Here is a 15,375-nt window from a genome sequence, read left to right on the forward strand (position 1 = left end):
CCACATCACCCACCAGGGTCCTACCTAAGGCATCTTCCATTTCCAGGCTGCTCAGGACTCTGACCTCCAAATGTCCCTAGAAGCAAAGGCCTTTGGAAGTTCACCCAGGATGGAAAGGAGGTGGGCTTTTGTGGGAGTCAGTGGGTAGGGCAGTGGGGAGGACGGAGGACTGGCCCTGGAACAGGAAGGCCTGGGTTTGAGGGCCGACACCACCTCTTTCTCCCCGGGTAACCTCGTGCAACTCCAGAATGGGGAGGGCGATTGCATGCTGGCCAGAGGACTGACTTTGAGAGAACAGGGGAGACCACCCGTGCCCTCCAGAGTGACAGGGGCCTCCAGGGAGGCAATGATGACTGAGACACAGAGCCCCTGCCTCGGGCATCACTCAGAGCTGCTGCAAGGCAGAAATGCAGACATCTCAGTGCAAAGGAAATTGACAAGTGCCATAGTGATGGGAAGCACATACGGGCTCCACTCCAGGCTCAGCGCAGGTCTGCGTCCAGGCTCTTCCCTGTCCTCACTGTGTGGCCTTCAGATTTTACTGGGCCCCTCCAGTTTCCAGTTTCCCCGTCTGCAAAATGGGGATAATGATAGGCCTTCTTCATGGAGGTGGTATGAGAACGGAATGCGTGTGAGACCCTTAGGCAGCAGCTGGCATCCGGGACACGCCTGATCCCAGTTGGCTCCCGTTACAACATCCCTGCTTACAGGTACAGAGGAGAGGCATGAGGGATGCCTGGGGTTAAGGCCAGGTCAAAGGCAGCTGTCTGCAGGAAGTGATGCCTGAGCCAAGCTTTGAAGGGGAGACAGGCCCTGTGGACAAGGAGTCAGGGGCGTCCCAGGGCCAGACAAACGTGTGAAGGTGGGACGTGCAAACCCTCAGGATCGTGGCATCTGTACCGGGTGAAGAGTGTCTGTATCGGTCAGCTCAGCTGCTGTAACAGAGCACCTAGACAGGGGCCTTAAACACCAGACATTCATTGTCTCGCTGTTCTGGAGACCAGAAGTCCAAGGTCAAGGTGTGGGCAAGGTTGGGTTCTGGTGAGGACTCTCTTCCCGGCTAGCAGATGGCCACCCCCATGCTGTGTCCTTCCCTGGCCTTTCCCATGTGCTCATGGAGAGAAAGAGCTCTGGGGTCTTCCTCTTATTAGGATACCAGCCCTATCAGCTTAAGGCCCCACCCTATGACCTCACTTACCCTCAGCCACCTCCTTGAAGGCTCCATCTCCAAACACTGTCACATTGGAGCTTAGGGCTTCAGTATTTGAATTTGGGGGACACAATTCCATTCGTAACAGTAGCCCCCAAAATGTCTTATCCCCCTGGAATCTCAGAATGTAGCCTTACTTGGAAGTAGGGTCTTGGAAGATGTAATTAGCTAAGATGAGGCCATACTGAATTAGGGGGAATGACTGACGTCCCCACAAGAAGACCACTTGCTGCTCCGTGTATGCTGTGTGGTAGAGCAGTGACATCCAGGCTCTGGAGACAGATGCCTGGGTTCCAATCCCAGCCAGGCCATTGGCCAGTTATGGGCGCAGGAGCAGCTTATCTAACTTGTGCCTCAGTTTCTCCATCTTAACAGCATTCTGATGCACAGCAGAGTTTGAGAACCAGTGTCATGGAGGGAATGGGGTAGGTCCAGTGAGCTCATACTCATGGGGCCGATGTTCTCGATGCCCTGCCCTGTGGCCCCCAAGCCTACCTGAGCCCACCTCCAGCAGGGGACAATTTCCAGCAGGCTGACACTCCTTCTCTTGAGCTGGGATTGGAGTCTAAGATCTTGGCCAACTAATGCCACTTTCCTGCTCCATAAAGCAAGGCCAAAATGCCCATCGGGTGTTGCTGCTGGAGGAATGAGTAGTGCGTAGAGAAGCACCGGGCCAGTCTCAGTGGATGGCGGCAAATATATCAGTTTCGATAAAGGTTTGTGCTGACCCTGAAGTGTCCACAGCCTTGTCCCGCCAGTGATGTCCTTAGGATGTTATGTATTTGGTTTTCCTGTGCCTGGGTCTAGTTGCCAGGCCTGTAGAGTGTGGGCCATGAAGGTAAAGACTCCCTTTCTTCTAACATCAGGAGAGGCGGTCAGGTGTGAAGTCCCGGGATCGAGCCCTGCATAGGCCTTCATGCTCAGTGGGAAGTCTGCTTCTCCCTCTCCTTCTGCCCCCCCTTGTGTGTGTGTGCACGTGTGTGCGCGTGCACGCGTGCATGTATTTGAAAGCTCCCTTCAATGGGTTTCCTCTGTGCTTTGTGGAAAGCCCACGGCCCCACCCAGGGTGAGACCATGACTTGTAACCCCATCACATGCTCTCGGCTTCAGGAGCTCTACCGCGGCACCATGGAAACGTTCGAGAAGTTTGTGGATGTCCTGTTCCTTCAGACACTCCCGGGCATGACCGGCCTCTCCCGGGCAGAGTGTGAGTACTTGAGGCAGGAGGTCCAGGAGAACGCAGCCCGGCAGCTGGAGCAGTCAGATCGCTTCCGGAAGCAACAGTGGGAACTCTTCCAAGACCTCCTGGAGCAGGACAAGCAGGTGCACATTTTGTACAACTGGGGCTGGGCTCTACAGTTTTTACACTTAGGAAGAATAAGGAGCGAGTTCGTTCACGGAGCATCCCTAATGCCTGTGCTGGGCACTTTCCCGACACTGCGCCCTGCCCGGCCCTTCACAACAAGGTGGGCGGAGAAGAGAGCGGAGGATGGGAAGGCAGTAGATGAGGCCTCCAGCCGGCCCATCAGGAAAGGGCAGCAATGCCTGTGCTCAAGAACAGCAGAAGTCAACGATGGAAGGCAGCTCGTAGGGGAGTGGACTTGGGGGGGTGTTCACATGGAACTCTTGCTTTTCAGTGAAAGCCTGTTTCCTTATTAAAACCAGGTACCCACGTGGTAGATAGAATAATGGCCCCCAGAGATGCCCACATCCTAATCCCCAGAACCTCTGAATAGTCACCTAAAGGCAGAAGGGACCTTGGCCATGTGAGTGTATTAAGGATGTTGAAATGGAGAGATTGTCCTGGAGTATCCAGGGGGCCCCACTGTCATCACAGGGTCCTCCTGAAAGGGAAGGAGGAGGGTCAGATAGAAGAAGGGAGGACCTGAGCAGAGGGCGGTGTGATGTGGCCATGAGGCAAGGCACACAGCACCTCCGGAAGCAGGAAAAGGCCGGTGCAGACTCCCCCCAATCCCAGGGATCGAGAAGGATCACAGCTCTGTCCGCACTGATTTTAGCCCAGTAAGACCCATTTCAGACTTCTGACTTCCAGAAATGTAAGATAATGAGTTTGTGTTATTTTAAGTCACAGAATTTGTAGTCATGTGTTAAGGCAGCAATAGGAAACTAATATACATTAATTTTAGTTTTAAAAAACCTAAAATGTATCAAATAAGGAGGAATTTCCAAATGTGACAGACACTAAAACACCTGCATTTCCTTTCTCTCCTGCCTTCCTGCACACCACAGGCTGTAACACGAACATGTTCACTAGCCCAGTATCTAGCAGGTGACGTAGTCCTGGCCTATGAGACAGAGTGTGGTCCCTGCAAAGAGCTTCCCTTCTAATACGAAAGCCAACTGTTGATAGGAGAAATCCCCTTCTTCGGCATTCCCTGTTCTTCCTGTCCAGAGCGTGTGAAGAAGGCCTGGGGCATGCCAGCCTTCCTTTGACTTAGAGGCAGGATGCAGGAGAACAGAGGCAGACGGGCTCAGGATGGTAGAGCAGACAGTGGGCGCCACTGTCCCAGCCCTGAACTGCCGACCCCTTGGGAGCCGTTATAAGAAACAACCCCTGTCTCTTTATCATGGGGTCCAATTAGTTACAGAAGAGCACTGCCTCCTGATGGAAGAGAGGCTTTCCAAAGCAACAAACCAGAGCTGTCCAAGGTACCAAGTGAGGAAAGGGGGTCGTCGTGCCAGCACGGGGCTACTCTCAGCCATGGGGCAGCAGAGGGCCTCGCTTCCTGTTAGACCTCCTTCTAATTTTAGTTCAGTCCTCTATCAGTTGGAACATGTCTTCCTCTCATTGCTGTCTGTCTCCTGCCCTTGACTCTAAGTTCCTAGAGGACAGCAACTCTGCTTTTCATGTCTTCATTCTCTTATTCAAAGTCCGGGGGCTGAGACACAGCACACGCTCAGTAAAACTTGGCTGGATTACCAACAGTAATGCAGCTTTGGACATTATCACAGGGTCACCTTATTATTCTTCCAAGGGATGTAGTTGAAGCTGACTCTATTGGATTCATGCCCAGACCCCTTAATTTATGGTCTCTGGGGAGCGGGGGAGGACAGGTTGACCCTTTGAGCCAAATATGCCTCTGATGAAGGCTTCCCAAATATGAGGGAGAGCCTTTGAGAGGCAGCTGTAGTTTGCAGACGGGCCCCTAACCTTGGAAGCTGGATGTGTGGGTTTGAGCCAGTGCAGCCCTGTCCAAGGGCTGGTTGGTCTCGGCCGCTTAACTGACACCCCTCCCCCCACAGCTCTGAGGTTTTGCAAAACTTGCTAATCTCTCAGAATCTCTGCTTCTGAGTGAAAAGTAGGGGTCAGAATACCCAACAGGTTTGCTCTGAGGTAATGCAATATAAGACCTTTCACATAGCGTCTCTCTCATTATTTAATTATATTGACATTGAAAAAAATCCAGAATCTCATTTCTGATAAATTACTAGACCAACAACCATAATACATCTGCAACCCTCTGGTTATGAGTCTTGAATTATTTTAAACAAATATTAGATGATGCGTAGCTTCTGATTTTTACTTGCTATTTATTTACTTAGTAAACACGTGCATGTGAATTTTCAGTGGCTTGTGCGGAAGGGTTTCAGGAGGAGTTCTGCATGCAAGAAGCAAGCAGGATGGTTAATGACCTCATCAACTAATTAAATAAGTATGACCCAAGACTGTTTTCTCAATGCGTATATGTCATAATTAATTTACTGATTGGTTGTTTAATTGCCTTAAATTGCCACAAGATGTTTAGAGGTCTCTGTGCAATCTCACTTACCATATTTCCTCCGTGATGATAAAAATGAGCGATGAGCTTTCTATGATTCAGATGAGTATTTAGTCTAAGAAGAAAAGCACCAAAAAAACGTCATGAAAAATGAAACACACACTCAGACTGTGCAATGCACTTCCCACATTGTTTTCTTCATGTCCTGTTACTCAGGGAAGTTGTTAAGTATTATGGAATCTGCCGATTACCCGATTGGAACAGATTGTAGAATGGTGGTTCTCAAAACGTAAACCTGTCCTAATGTTGCTCTCTGGGCTTTTCGCCAGTCCACTGTGCCAGGTTCCCCCAAAGATGTCCCCGTCCTAATTCCTATTGGCTGTGAACATGGGACCTCACAGGGCACAAGGGACTTTGCAGATGTGATTAAGTTCAGGATCTTGAGACGGGGAGATTCTCCTGGACTATCCAGGTGGACCCAGTAGAATTACCAGGGTCCTTATAAGTGAAAGGGGGATGCAGGAGAGTCAGAGTGATGTGGTTGGAGCAAGAAAGTCTCAGCCAGCCATCGGTGGATTGAAGATGGTGGAAGGGGCTACTTGCTGAGGAATGCAGGTGGTGTCCAGCAGCTGAAAAGGGCAGGGAGGTGGAGTTTGCCCCAGAGCTTCCAGAAGGCATGTAAGCCTGCTGACACCTCCAGTCTAGCCCCTTGAGCCCCATTTTGGACTTCTGACCTGCAGAACTATAAGATAATGAGTTTGTGTTGTTTTAAGCTACTGAGTTTGTGGTAGAAACAGCCGCAATGGGAGAGTAACAGACCACCACATGGGACTCTGCACTTCTCACAAGGGATGTGGCGGTGGGTGTGGTTCATAGCACTTCCCATCGTCAGGAACACCCGTGCGGCTGTCAGTCCATCAGGTGTTAAATCCTGGCACCATCTCCCACTCTCCCCACTCTTTCAGCCCCACAGCAGGTGGGTTTCCATCACCTGGCCACCGCACCTGCTTCCACCTGTGCTGAGCTATCAGGCCTTGCCTGCCACACTCAGCCACAGCGCTTGGACTGGATCCTGTTCTCTCCTGCTCTCCATATTGTGAGATCCCTGTCCTCCAAAGCTGGGCTCTCCCCTCCTCCTTGAAACAGCTGCTTGACTTTCTCGCTTCTCCTGCCATCTCAGTGTTGCTCTGCCTCAGTGTCCTTTGCTGGTACCTTCTCACCTTCGCCGTGTCTGCCCCCTGGAGTGGCCTGGGACACAGCCCGGGACCTGCTCTCAGTCCGCATGCACTCTCTTGGTGACCCATCCAGTCACACACCATCTGTCCTGGTTCCTAATGTTGCATGACAAATAACCACCAAGCCAGCACCTTAAGACAACACACAGTTATTATCCCACAGTTTCTGCGGGTCAGGAGTCCACACACAGCTTCACAGGGTCCTCTGCTTGGGGTCTCACTCCTGCAGTCCAGCCTGTGGCTGGGGTCTCATCCGGAGGCTCGGCCGGAAGAGAATCACTTCCAAGCTCACTTACATGGTTCTCGGCAGGACTCCATCCCTTGGTTTTTGGACTGAGGCTGGCACTCCCTCGTTTATGTCTCCAGCTCAGAATGCATTCCAGACTCTGCTCCCTGCCTGAGATCTTCCTGTATGTGACGAATAGGCATGGCCCCGTCACATGCCCCAAACAGAACTGTTTGTCGTCCCACCCAGCCCGGTCCATCCACACTCTTCCTCTGTCTTCCCGTCGACCAGGCCAAAACCTTTGGGGTTGTCTCAACTCACCCTTCTTTCACCCCCAACATGCAACTGACAGGAAGTCGCACAGGCTCAGCTTTCTGTCTAGTCCAGAATGGAGACACTTTCCTCACGTCTGTGCCACACCTCTCATCCGATCACAGTGACGGCCAGCCCCCCTGGTCTCCCTGAATCCACCTCCCCCCACTGTGGTCTACTTTCAACCCCCAGCCAGAGCGATCCTTTAAAAACATACCACATGACACTAATTTTTAAAGTTGCACATTTTAAAAACATTTTAACAACCTGGATGTTGAGATGCATCATAATTTAATTGGCAGTGATTCATCTCCCTTAGTGATACTTAAAATAATTGTACATTTTATAATTGCCAGCCTATCCGGTTTGCTAAAAGACATAGTCACGTTGTGTCATTTCTTTGCTCCAGACCCCCAGTGGCTTCTCTTTTCATGCGGGTAAAGTGAGCATCCTCACCATGCCTTATGAGGCCCTCCATGCTGGGGCCTGGCTTCCCTCTAACCTCCTCCTTCGGCTCCAGCCACACTGGCCTCCTTGCGTTCCTCCCGTTCACTGGGTGTGCTCCTGCCTTGTTCCACCTGCTGAAGTCTTTGCTCCCATGTCACCCTCACACGAGGCCACCCTCACCATGAGCCCTACCCTGACTGTGCTTTTTAAAACAGCAATGCCTCCCTCCCTCAGCATGACAATGTTTGCCAGAGGCGCTGGCTTTAGAACCCAGCCACCTGTAAGCCCGCCCCATTTATGGGAGAACACTGCAAAATCCTCCATGTGTACCAGGCATGCTCTGACTGCTAGTTCCTTCTCCCTTTCTCTCCTTGGTAACTATACACTTGAAACAACGAGTAAATTTGCCCAAAGCCACAAAATTACCAGGTCGCAATAACCAGGTCAGCACTCTAACCCATGGAAGCAGCTTGTTGCTTCTGAATTTAAACATTCACGAGCCAGCATTTGATAGCTTTGGAGAGGTTGGTGTGACGACTGCAGGCATCATGAAGTCTGATGGTCTTGGTCCCCTCGACTGTGTTTGAGTCCTGATGCTGTTTTTACCTGTATTCTGAAGTGCCCGCTAAGACCCCCCATATACTTGAGTTCATTTACCATTTGGAGAAGCAAGGCTGTACAGAATTTTCTTTTTTTTTTTTTTTCTTTTGAGAGAGAGAGAGTGAGCAGGGGGATGGGGCAGAGGGAGAGGGAGAGAATCTCAAGCAGACTTCCCGTTGAGTGCAGAGCCTGACACAGGGCTCAGTCTTCCAGCCCTGAGATCATGACCTGAACTGAAATCAAGAGTCAGAGGCTTAACCAACTGAGCCACCCAGGTGCCCTGGCTGTATAGAATTTTCTACGAAATTCTAGTCCCCTCAGCACTCTGACAGGCTTTTGTAGACTCCTTACAAGAGAAGTCAGAGACTGACTTTAATGAGACATTCCAAGGGCACCTGGGTGGCTAAGTTGGTTGAGCATCTGCCTTCAACTCAGGTCATGATCCCAAAGTCCTGGGATCGAGCCCTGCGTTGGCCTCTGCACTGAGCATGGAGTCTGCTTGAGATTCTCTCTCTCTCCCCCTCTGCCCCTCCCCCTTGCATCTCAAAAAAAAAAAAAAAAGTTCATAAGTCAGGCCATAAAGATAAGATCTAAACAGCACAGTCGATGATCTGAGGCTCCTATGTAGGGTGTTTGTAGATGATATGAAGGTCTCCATTGAGAAGCCCAAAGAAGCTACAAACTATTACAACTACTCAGATTGCCCAGTAAGTTTCCGAGATACAAAATCAGCATCCCAAACCATAGGTTTCCTACACACCAGCAGCATGCAGTGATAACATCAATAAGGATCCTCTTCGGAATAAAAGATGTAGGGTGCCTAAAAATAAACCTGACCGATGTGTGTAAGAACTTAGTGGAGAAGTGTATAAGCTGTTGTTGAAGGCATAAAGTAAGACTGAAGAGAAACGCCATGTTCTTGAACGGGAAAATTTGATCTTGGAAAGATGGTGATCCTCTCCAAATTAATCTGTGTGTTCAGTCCATTTACAAGAAAATCCAAAAAGCTGTTTTCCCAAACTTGCTAAACTGATGCACAAATCATATGAAAGGAAAAGCAACCAAGAATAGCTAAGACAGTTTGGTATAAGAGAATCTGGGAGAATTTGCCCTAATGGCTATGCAGTCTTGCTATAAGCAACAGCAATTAAAGCAGAATGGTGTTGATGCAGAAATAAAAAGACAGACCCAAGGACTCAAACAGAGAGCCTGAAATGACACTGTGTATATATGGAAGCTGTGTAAGACAAGGTGGCATGACAGGCCAGTCATAAAAAGATAAATTATCTAATAAACAGTGCTGGGACAATTAGTATCCATTTATGCAGAAAAAAATTAGATGCCTTTCTCATGCCACAGAAATGAATGTTCAACGTTTAAAGATTTAAATGCAAATTAGAAATTTAGAAAATCATTAGAAGGAACTGTAAGAGAAAATTTTAATGAAATGGGGGAGAAAAGGATCTTTTAAACAAGAAACAAAAGGCATGTTCCAACAAAGTGATGATGGGTGAAGTGAACTTGAGCTGACCCCTGTTGCTCTGTGCTGGGTCTAGGTGTGGATGGAGGAACATGCCCTGTCCTCCGTGCTGCAGACACACCTGCAAGATGACCACGAGAGCATCATCCACCAGGTCTTGGGCCGACTTGGTGGCCTCAGTGAAGAGTGAGTACGGCTTTCACAAGGGTGGGGGCCTGTGTCTTGTGTGATCTCCATGCTACCCTCAGTGTTCTCATCTGTTAGGTGGACACATTAACAGCCCCCTGCTGTTCTTACAGTGTGATTTTGAGACTAACCAATCTCTAAGTGTAAATGTGGAGAAGAGTGATAGCAGAGTGCCACTGATAAAGGCTTGCAGTTAGAATTGTTCTAGGCAAATCTTGCCCTCAATTTTCTCACCTATAAAATGGGCTAATAATACCTACTTCATAGAGCTGTCTTTCATAGGAACATTTTAAACACTTTTTTGGAAGTATAATTTATGTGTATTATTTTAAATGTACAATGCAACGATTTTTGGTAAATTTACAGAGTTCTTAGCTATGACCATGATCCAAATTTAGAATATTTCCATCATTTAAAAAGCCCCCTTGTCCTCATTCTCAGTCACTCCCAATTTATTAATAGATCTGTATTCTTCTCTATTTTTTCTTTTTTTTAAGATTTTATTTATTTATTTGAGAGAGAGACAGAGAGAGAGAACAAGCCAGGGGGAGGGGGAGAGGGAGAGGGAGAAGCAGACTACCCACTGAGCAGGGAGCCCAATGGGGGCTCGATCCGGGCTCTCCGAGATCATGACCTGAGCCAAAGGCAGATGCTTAACCCACTGAGTCACCAAGGCACCCCTCTTTTCTACTTTTTCTGTAGCTATTAGTGTAGTACCATATTTCCAACTTACTCGAAAATATTTGTTTTTCCTTGTTTTATATGAGAAAAATTATTTTGATAGAACCGATTTCTAGTTGCCAGCCTTTTCCAGGACACTAGTGTGTGTATATATCAAGAAGTAGGTGGATAGCTATTGTATTGGCTAATATATGGAAAGGAGATGACAATAAGCAGAAAAGCCTTGTGAGCCATGCTAAGACAATAGGAAGCAATTGGAAGATTTGTCCAGCCTGAAAACCTCTGTCTTTTAATTGTACTAATATTTGGTCCATTTATATTTAATGTAAATCTTAATGCTAATATATTTGGATTTTTAATCTATCATCTTACTGTTTGTTTTATGTTTGTTTTCTGCTGCTCTGAGTTCTCCTTTCTCATCTTCTTTTGGATTAGGTGGGGTTTTTTTATTATTTTAATTTATCTCTATTTTGGCATGTTGGTTATATATTCTTTTACTTTGCTTTTAGTGGTCCAAAGATTTTAGATTGCATCCTTGATGTGTCATATCTGATATACACTAATATATTCCTTCTTCCAGGCAATATGGACACCTTAGAACACCTTAATTCCATTCATTCCTCTCTCATAGAGTACACTTTTTAGTGGGCATTTCACTTCTCTATTTTCAACCCCATGAGATATTATCATTATTATTTTATGCAGTCAATATTTACTTAGATTTGCTCACATATTTATCCTTTTTGTTGCTCTTGATTCTTTCCTGTATCTTTAAAGGTTCCATCTGAGAGTATTTTCCTTTGCACAAAGGTTTTTACTTCAGATCTGCTAATGACAAATTCTTTTAGGTTTTGTTTGTCTGAAAAGGTCCATCTCACCTTCATTTTTTTAAAGATTTTATTTATTTATTTGACACAGAGACAGTGAGAGAGACAGCCAGTGAGAGAGAGACAAGCAGGGGGAATGGGAGAGGAAGAAGCAGGCTCCCAGCAGAGGAGCCTGATGTGGGGCTCAATCCCAGAATGGTGGGATCATGCCCTGAGCCGAAGGCAGATGCTTAACGACTGAGCCCCCCAGGCGCCCCTCTCATCTTCATTTTTGAGGAATGTTTTCATTGGGTATAGAATCCTAGTTTGGTTGTTATTTTTTAAATGCTTTTTAAGATAATCTTTTGTCCTCTGATTTCGTTATTTCCAGCTGCTTTTAAGATTTCCTTTTGTTCTTTGATTTTCTTCAGCTTATTATGATATGTGGTTTCTGTGGGTGTTTCTTGTTTGTTTGTTTGTTTGTTTGTTTGTGTAATAAATCTGCAGTGCTTCTTGAATATGCTATGGTTTGCTTTCATCAGTTTTTGAAAATTCTCAGCCATTATCTCCTTAATATTCCTTTTGCCCATTCTTTCCCTACTTTTCTGGAGCTCCAATTATACATTTTATTAGAATTTTTCACCATATCCCACATACATCTTATATGCTATCCTGTATTTTTCTTTCTTTTGTTCTCTGTGGTTCAGACTAGGCATTTATTTTGAGCTATCTTCCAGTTCACGCTCTCTTAAGCAATGTCTCATCTGCTGTTAAATCCATCTACTGTTCTTAAAGATGGTACTGAATTTTCAGTTCTAGAATTTCCATTTGATTCTTTTCATAATTTTCAGTTGTCTCCTGCAATTCTTCATCTTATCATTTAATTTATTAAACATTTTCATCATAACTATTGTAAAGGTTTTGTCTGATTATCTCAATATCCAATATTTTGGGGGTATGTTTCTATTTTCTGTTTTTTCTCTTTATTTTTTAACTAGTTCTTATCTGTTTGCAAGTCTGGATATTTTTATTTAATGCTGGACACCATAGCTGAACATTGCAGAGATAATTTAAGATTTTGAGTAATGGGATCTTCCCCCAGAGAGGAATTATCTTACTTCTAGCAGGAATTTCACATAGTGGCATATCTGCTACCCCGTTTGTGAATGTAGCTGATTCAAAATTAAGCTTCTATAAGGGATGATTCCTTCTTCTTAGGACAAGAGCCCCCAGCTGAAAGCCTGGAGTGTTTTCCAGGTTTCTCCTCCTTGGTAGGTTAACTGCCAACACTCTGTTCAGCTTTTCAGGCTGTCAGAAAATACCAAATGCTGGGCCTCTCTGGTAGGCCAGAGTTTTTCACTTGAGTCATTGAGATGGGAACTCAAAAATAGCCCACAATTTCAGTTCTGGATGTGTTGATTTTGAAAGTTATGTAAGAAATTCAAGTGGATGTCTACTGAAGACAGCTACATATATGCATCAGAAATGGGACAGGATATGATAAAGTTGACAAGATGATAGATAAAAGAACAAATGGCTGAATACAGGTGATCAGCCATGTCTAAGAGAACAGGCAGCATGAGATGGGATAATTCCAACCTGCTGCCTTCTGGAAGGGCTCCCTGGGGAGCGTGGCTACTTGAGGCATTTCTGGGTACCTCAATGTAGTAGGGCTGTCCAGAGACATGGAACGAACAGGAGATGTACGCATAGGCCGAGAGGTCCCAACACCAGCAGCTGGCAAGCTGGAGACCCAGGAAAGACAGTGGTGTATTTCTAGTCCCGAGTCTGAAAACTTGACACCCAGGAAGAGCTGATCTCTCAGTTTGAGTCCAAAGGCAGGGGGAAAAACCCATATTCCAGACCAATGCAACCCATGGGAGGGTCAGCTTTTTCTTATCTTCAGGACTTCCACTGACCAGATGAGGCCCACCCACATCAGGAAGGGTAGTCTGTTTCACTCAGCCTACTGTCCCAAGTGTTAATCTCATCCAGAACCACCCTCACAGAAACACCCACAATAATGTTTGATCAGATGTTCGGGCATCCTGTGACCATTCTGGCTGAGAAAGCTAACCATCATACTCAGTGAAGCCAAGAGCACTGACTCCCAGCTCCGTGCCCACTTTCCTCAAAGGTCCACATGGTGCATCCTGCAGGGGCATGACCTGCTGCTGCGCTCCGCCCTCCGGAGGCTTGCTCTCCGAGGCAGCGCCATCACCACCCTGACCCACATGAGGCTTTCCGGGAAGAAGAGCCTTCTCCAGGAGCTGCGTGAGCAGCACGCCCTTGAGCAGGGCTCCTCCCAGTGTCTGGATGAACATCAGTGGCAGCTGCTCAGAGCCTTGGTAAGATCCACATGTCGCCCCCTACCGGCCCAGCCAGGCAATGCCACTCCATCAGGTTCCGGGGTCAGTCATGTTTGCCAAAGTCCAAATCTTGCCGCCCCTGTTGTTGCAGGGTGGGACAATGGCAGCCTCCTGGGGGTGGGGGGCACCCAATGTGCCAGGGAGCTTTAGTGTATGCTATATTGAGAATTATGCTAAACATGGATATGAAGTCAGAAAACAGATCCGTACAGTCATCATCAGGGTGCTGGGAGGAAGGGGCTCTGTGATTGGTTTTAAGATTTGAACAAGTCGAAAGAAAGGATTTGTAAATTGTGGGGCTGGGATTTAAACCCAAGCAGGGACTGCTCTCATGGAGCCACTGAGCTATTGGAGCAGCTGGTGTTTTGACCCATTGGTGAGGGAGAAGCTCACAGTCACTTTCTTTCTGCCCAGGGGAGCTCAGTGGGCAGCAGGTAGGACTGGCCCTCCTACCACTGACTCCCTCACCTCCTCCTCCAACTCTGAGTCCTATAGGAGGGGCAGTCCCCAGGCCCTATATGTCCTGCCCTGGCTTCCGTGATGTCCCAGACTATGCTCAGACTCAGCTCTGGCTTTGAAACCTAGCTCTGCTGTGTGACTTTTACAAAGTTACTTAGTGTCTCTGGGCCTCTATATCCTCATCACTCCCAGTGTTCATGCCTCATGGTGTTTTGGAAGAATGAGGAATTTCTTGTATGTGTGAGAGGCCACAGATGGCACCGGGCACACAGTAGGTGCTCAATAAATGCTTGGGGGGTTCTTCAACAGACACCCTGGCTCATCCACTGTGGACTTTGCAAGCCCAGAGGTCCCCACTTTCTGCCGCTTCTCAATCCCTTCCTCAACCCTCCTGGGGCCCTGGACTGGGCCAGCCCCACATCCTGGCCCTGGTCCTGGCCGGAGCTTCCGTGAGGGGCAGCAGCGCGGCTCTCCCTCTCTTGTCCTCTCCAGGAGGCGCGAGTCATGGAGGAGGCCGGCAGGCTGGAGGAGGAGGCACAGCAGACGCGGCTGCAGCTCCAGCAGCAGCTCCTGGCCGAGGCCCAGGAGGTCGGGCGGCTCCTGCAGCAGCACGCAGAGCGAGCCATCGGGCAGGCGCTGCTGGGGCACGCGCGGAACGCAGCCACCAAGAGCCGGGCCAAGGACAGGGATGACTTCAAGGTGCGAGCCAGCCCCCGTCCCGGGGAACCCGAGGGGCGAGAGGGATTGGGCTGGGGCAGGTGGGCTGGGCAGACAAGGGGCAGGATTTGGGCAGAGCACCCACACGGGGCACCGGCCCAAGAGCGTCTGGCCTGGCGGAAATTACCTGGCTTCTCCGAGCCTCCTTTCCCTCATCCAGGAGAGGGAATGGCTGTCCTCCCGGAGTGGTGAGGTTTTCCCTCTCCTGCCTTATTCTGAGCCCTGGCCCAGCCCTTACAGCAGCTCTGACAGGGGTGCGGTCTCACCCAGAACTGCCCGGTGGTCAGTGACAGACGCAGGATCCTGAGTCAGCCTCCCCCCAAGAGAGACGTGGACCTCTCCTGCCCCTGGCTGCCTCTGTGGACACGAGGCTTTGCGGAGTTGCCCTGACAGCTGAGCAGTGCAGCTGAAATCAGTTCGAGTGGCGTGGGCGGTGGTTTCCTCCTCGTACTGACGATGATAAGCTGTAGGAACAAAAATAACCGTGGTCAGACGTAGCAAGCACTGTACTTCTGAGTCCATCTGTGTGCATTGCCTGCCCTGTCTCATTAGGCTCGCACCAAAACCTTGCACGGAAAGGTTAGTTTCCTTGCCTTTGCTCAGATGGGAAAACTGAGGCTTATCACAGACAAGAGACGTTTAAAGGCTTCCAGATTTAAGAAGTGGCAGAGTTGGGACTGGAACCCGGGCTTGCCTGCATGGCCAGCACGTGCTCTGCTCCCCCTGGCTGCCTGCCACCTCGTGCCCTAAGGAGAGGCGAGATACGTCCACTTGTGACCGACGTCCGCAGGAGGTGTGTCCGTGGCCGGCTCAGGTCTGAAACCAGCAGCCGGTTCGCGTTGCGACGTGTGGGGACACTTCCCGGCCACATTCAAGAGCCCGTTCCTTCAGATACAGTCACTTCACT

The 15,375-nt window shown here is 48.6% G+C and overlaps 1 protein-coding gene across 1 annotated transcript in view; it reads left to right on the forward strand.

Annotated features, from left to right (window-relative positions):
• The window catches only part of EVC (EvC ciliary complex subunit 1), a 62,776-nt gene that overhangs the window by 37,270 nt on the left and 10,131 nt on the right, over window positions 1-15,375 (forward strand). The window contains exons 12-15 of the mRNA XM_040624924.1: window positions 2,321-2,533; window positions 9,327-9,436; window positions 13,061-13,271; window positions 14,244-14,450. Coding sequence (XP_040480858.1) covers window positions 2,321-2,533; window positions 9,327-9,436; window positions 13,061-13,271; window positions 14,244-14,450 — 741 coding nt within the window. The remainder of the gene's footprint in view (window positions 1-2,320; window positions 2,534-9,326; window positions 9,437-13,060; window positions 13,272-14,243; window positions 14,451-15,375) is intronic.

This window comes from Ursus maritimus, unplaced genomic scaffold (assembly GCF_017311325.1).
Source record: "Ursus maritimus isolate PB19 unplaced genomic scaffold, ASM1731132v1 scaffold_8, whole genome shotgun sequence".
In the NCBI taxonomy this organism is placed as follows: Eukaryota; Metazoa; Chordata; class Mammalia; order Carnivora; family Ursidae; genus Ursus; species Ursus maritimus.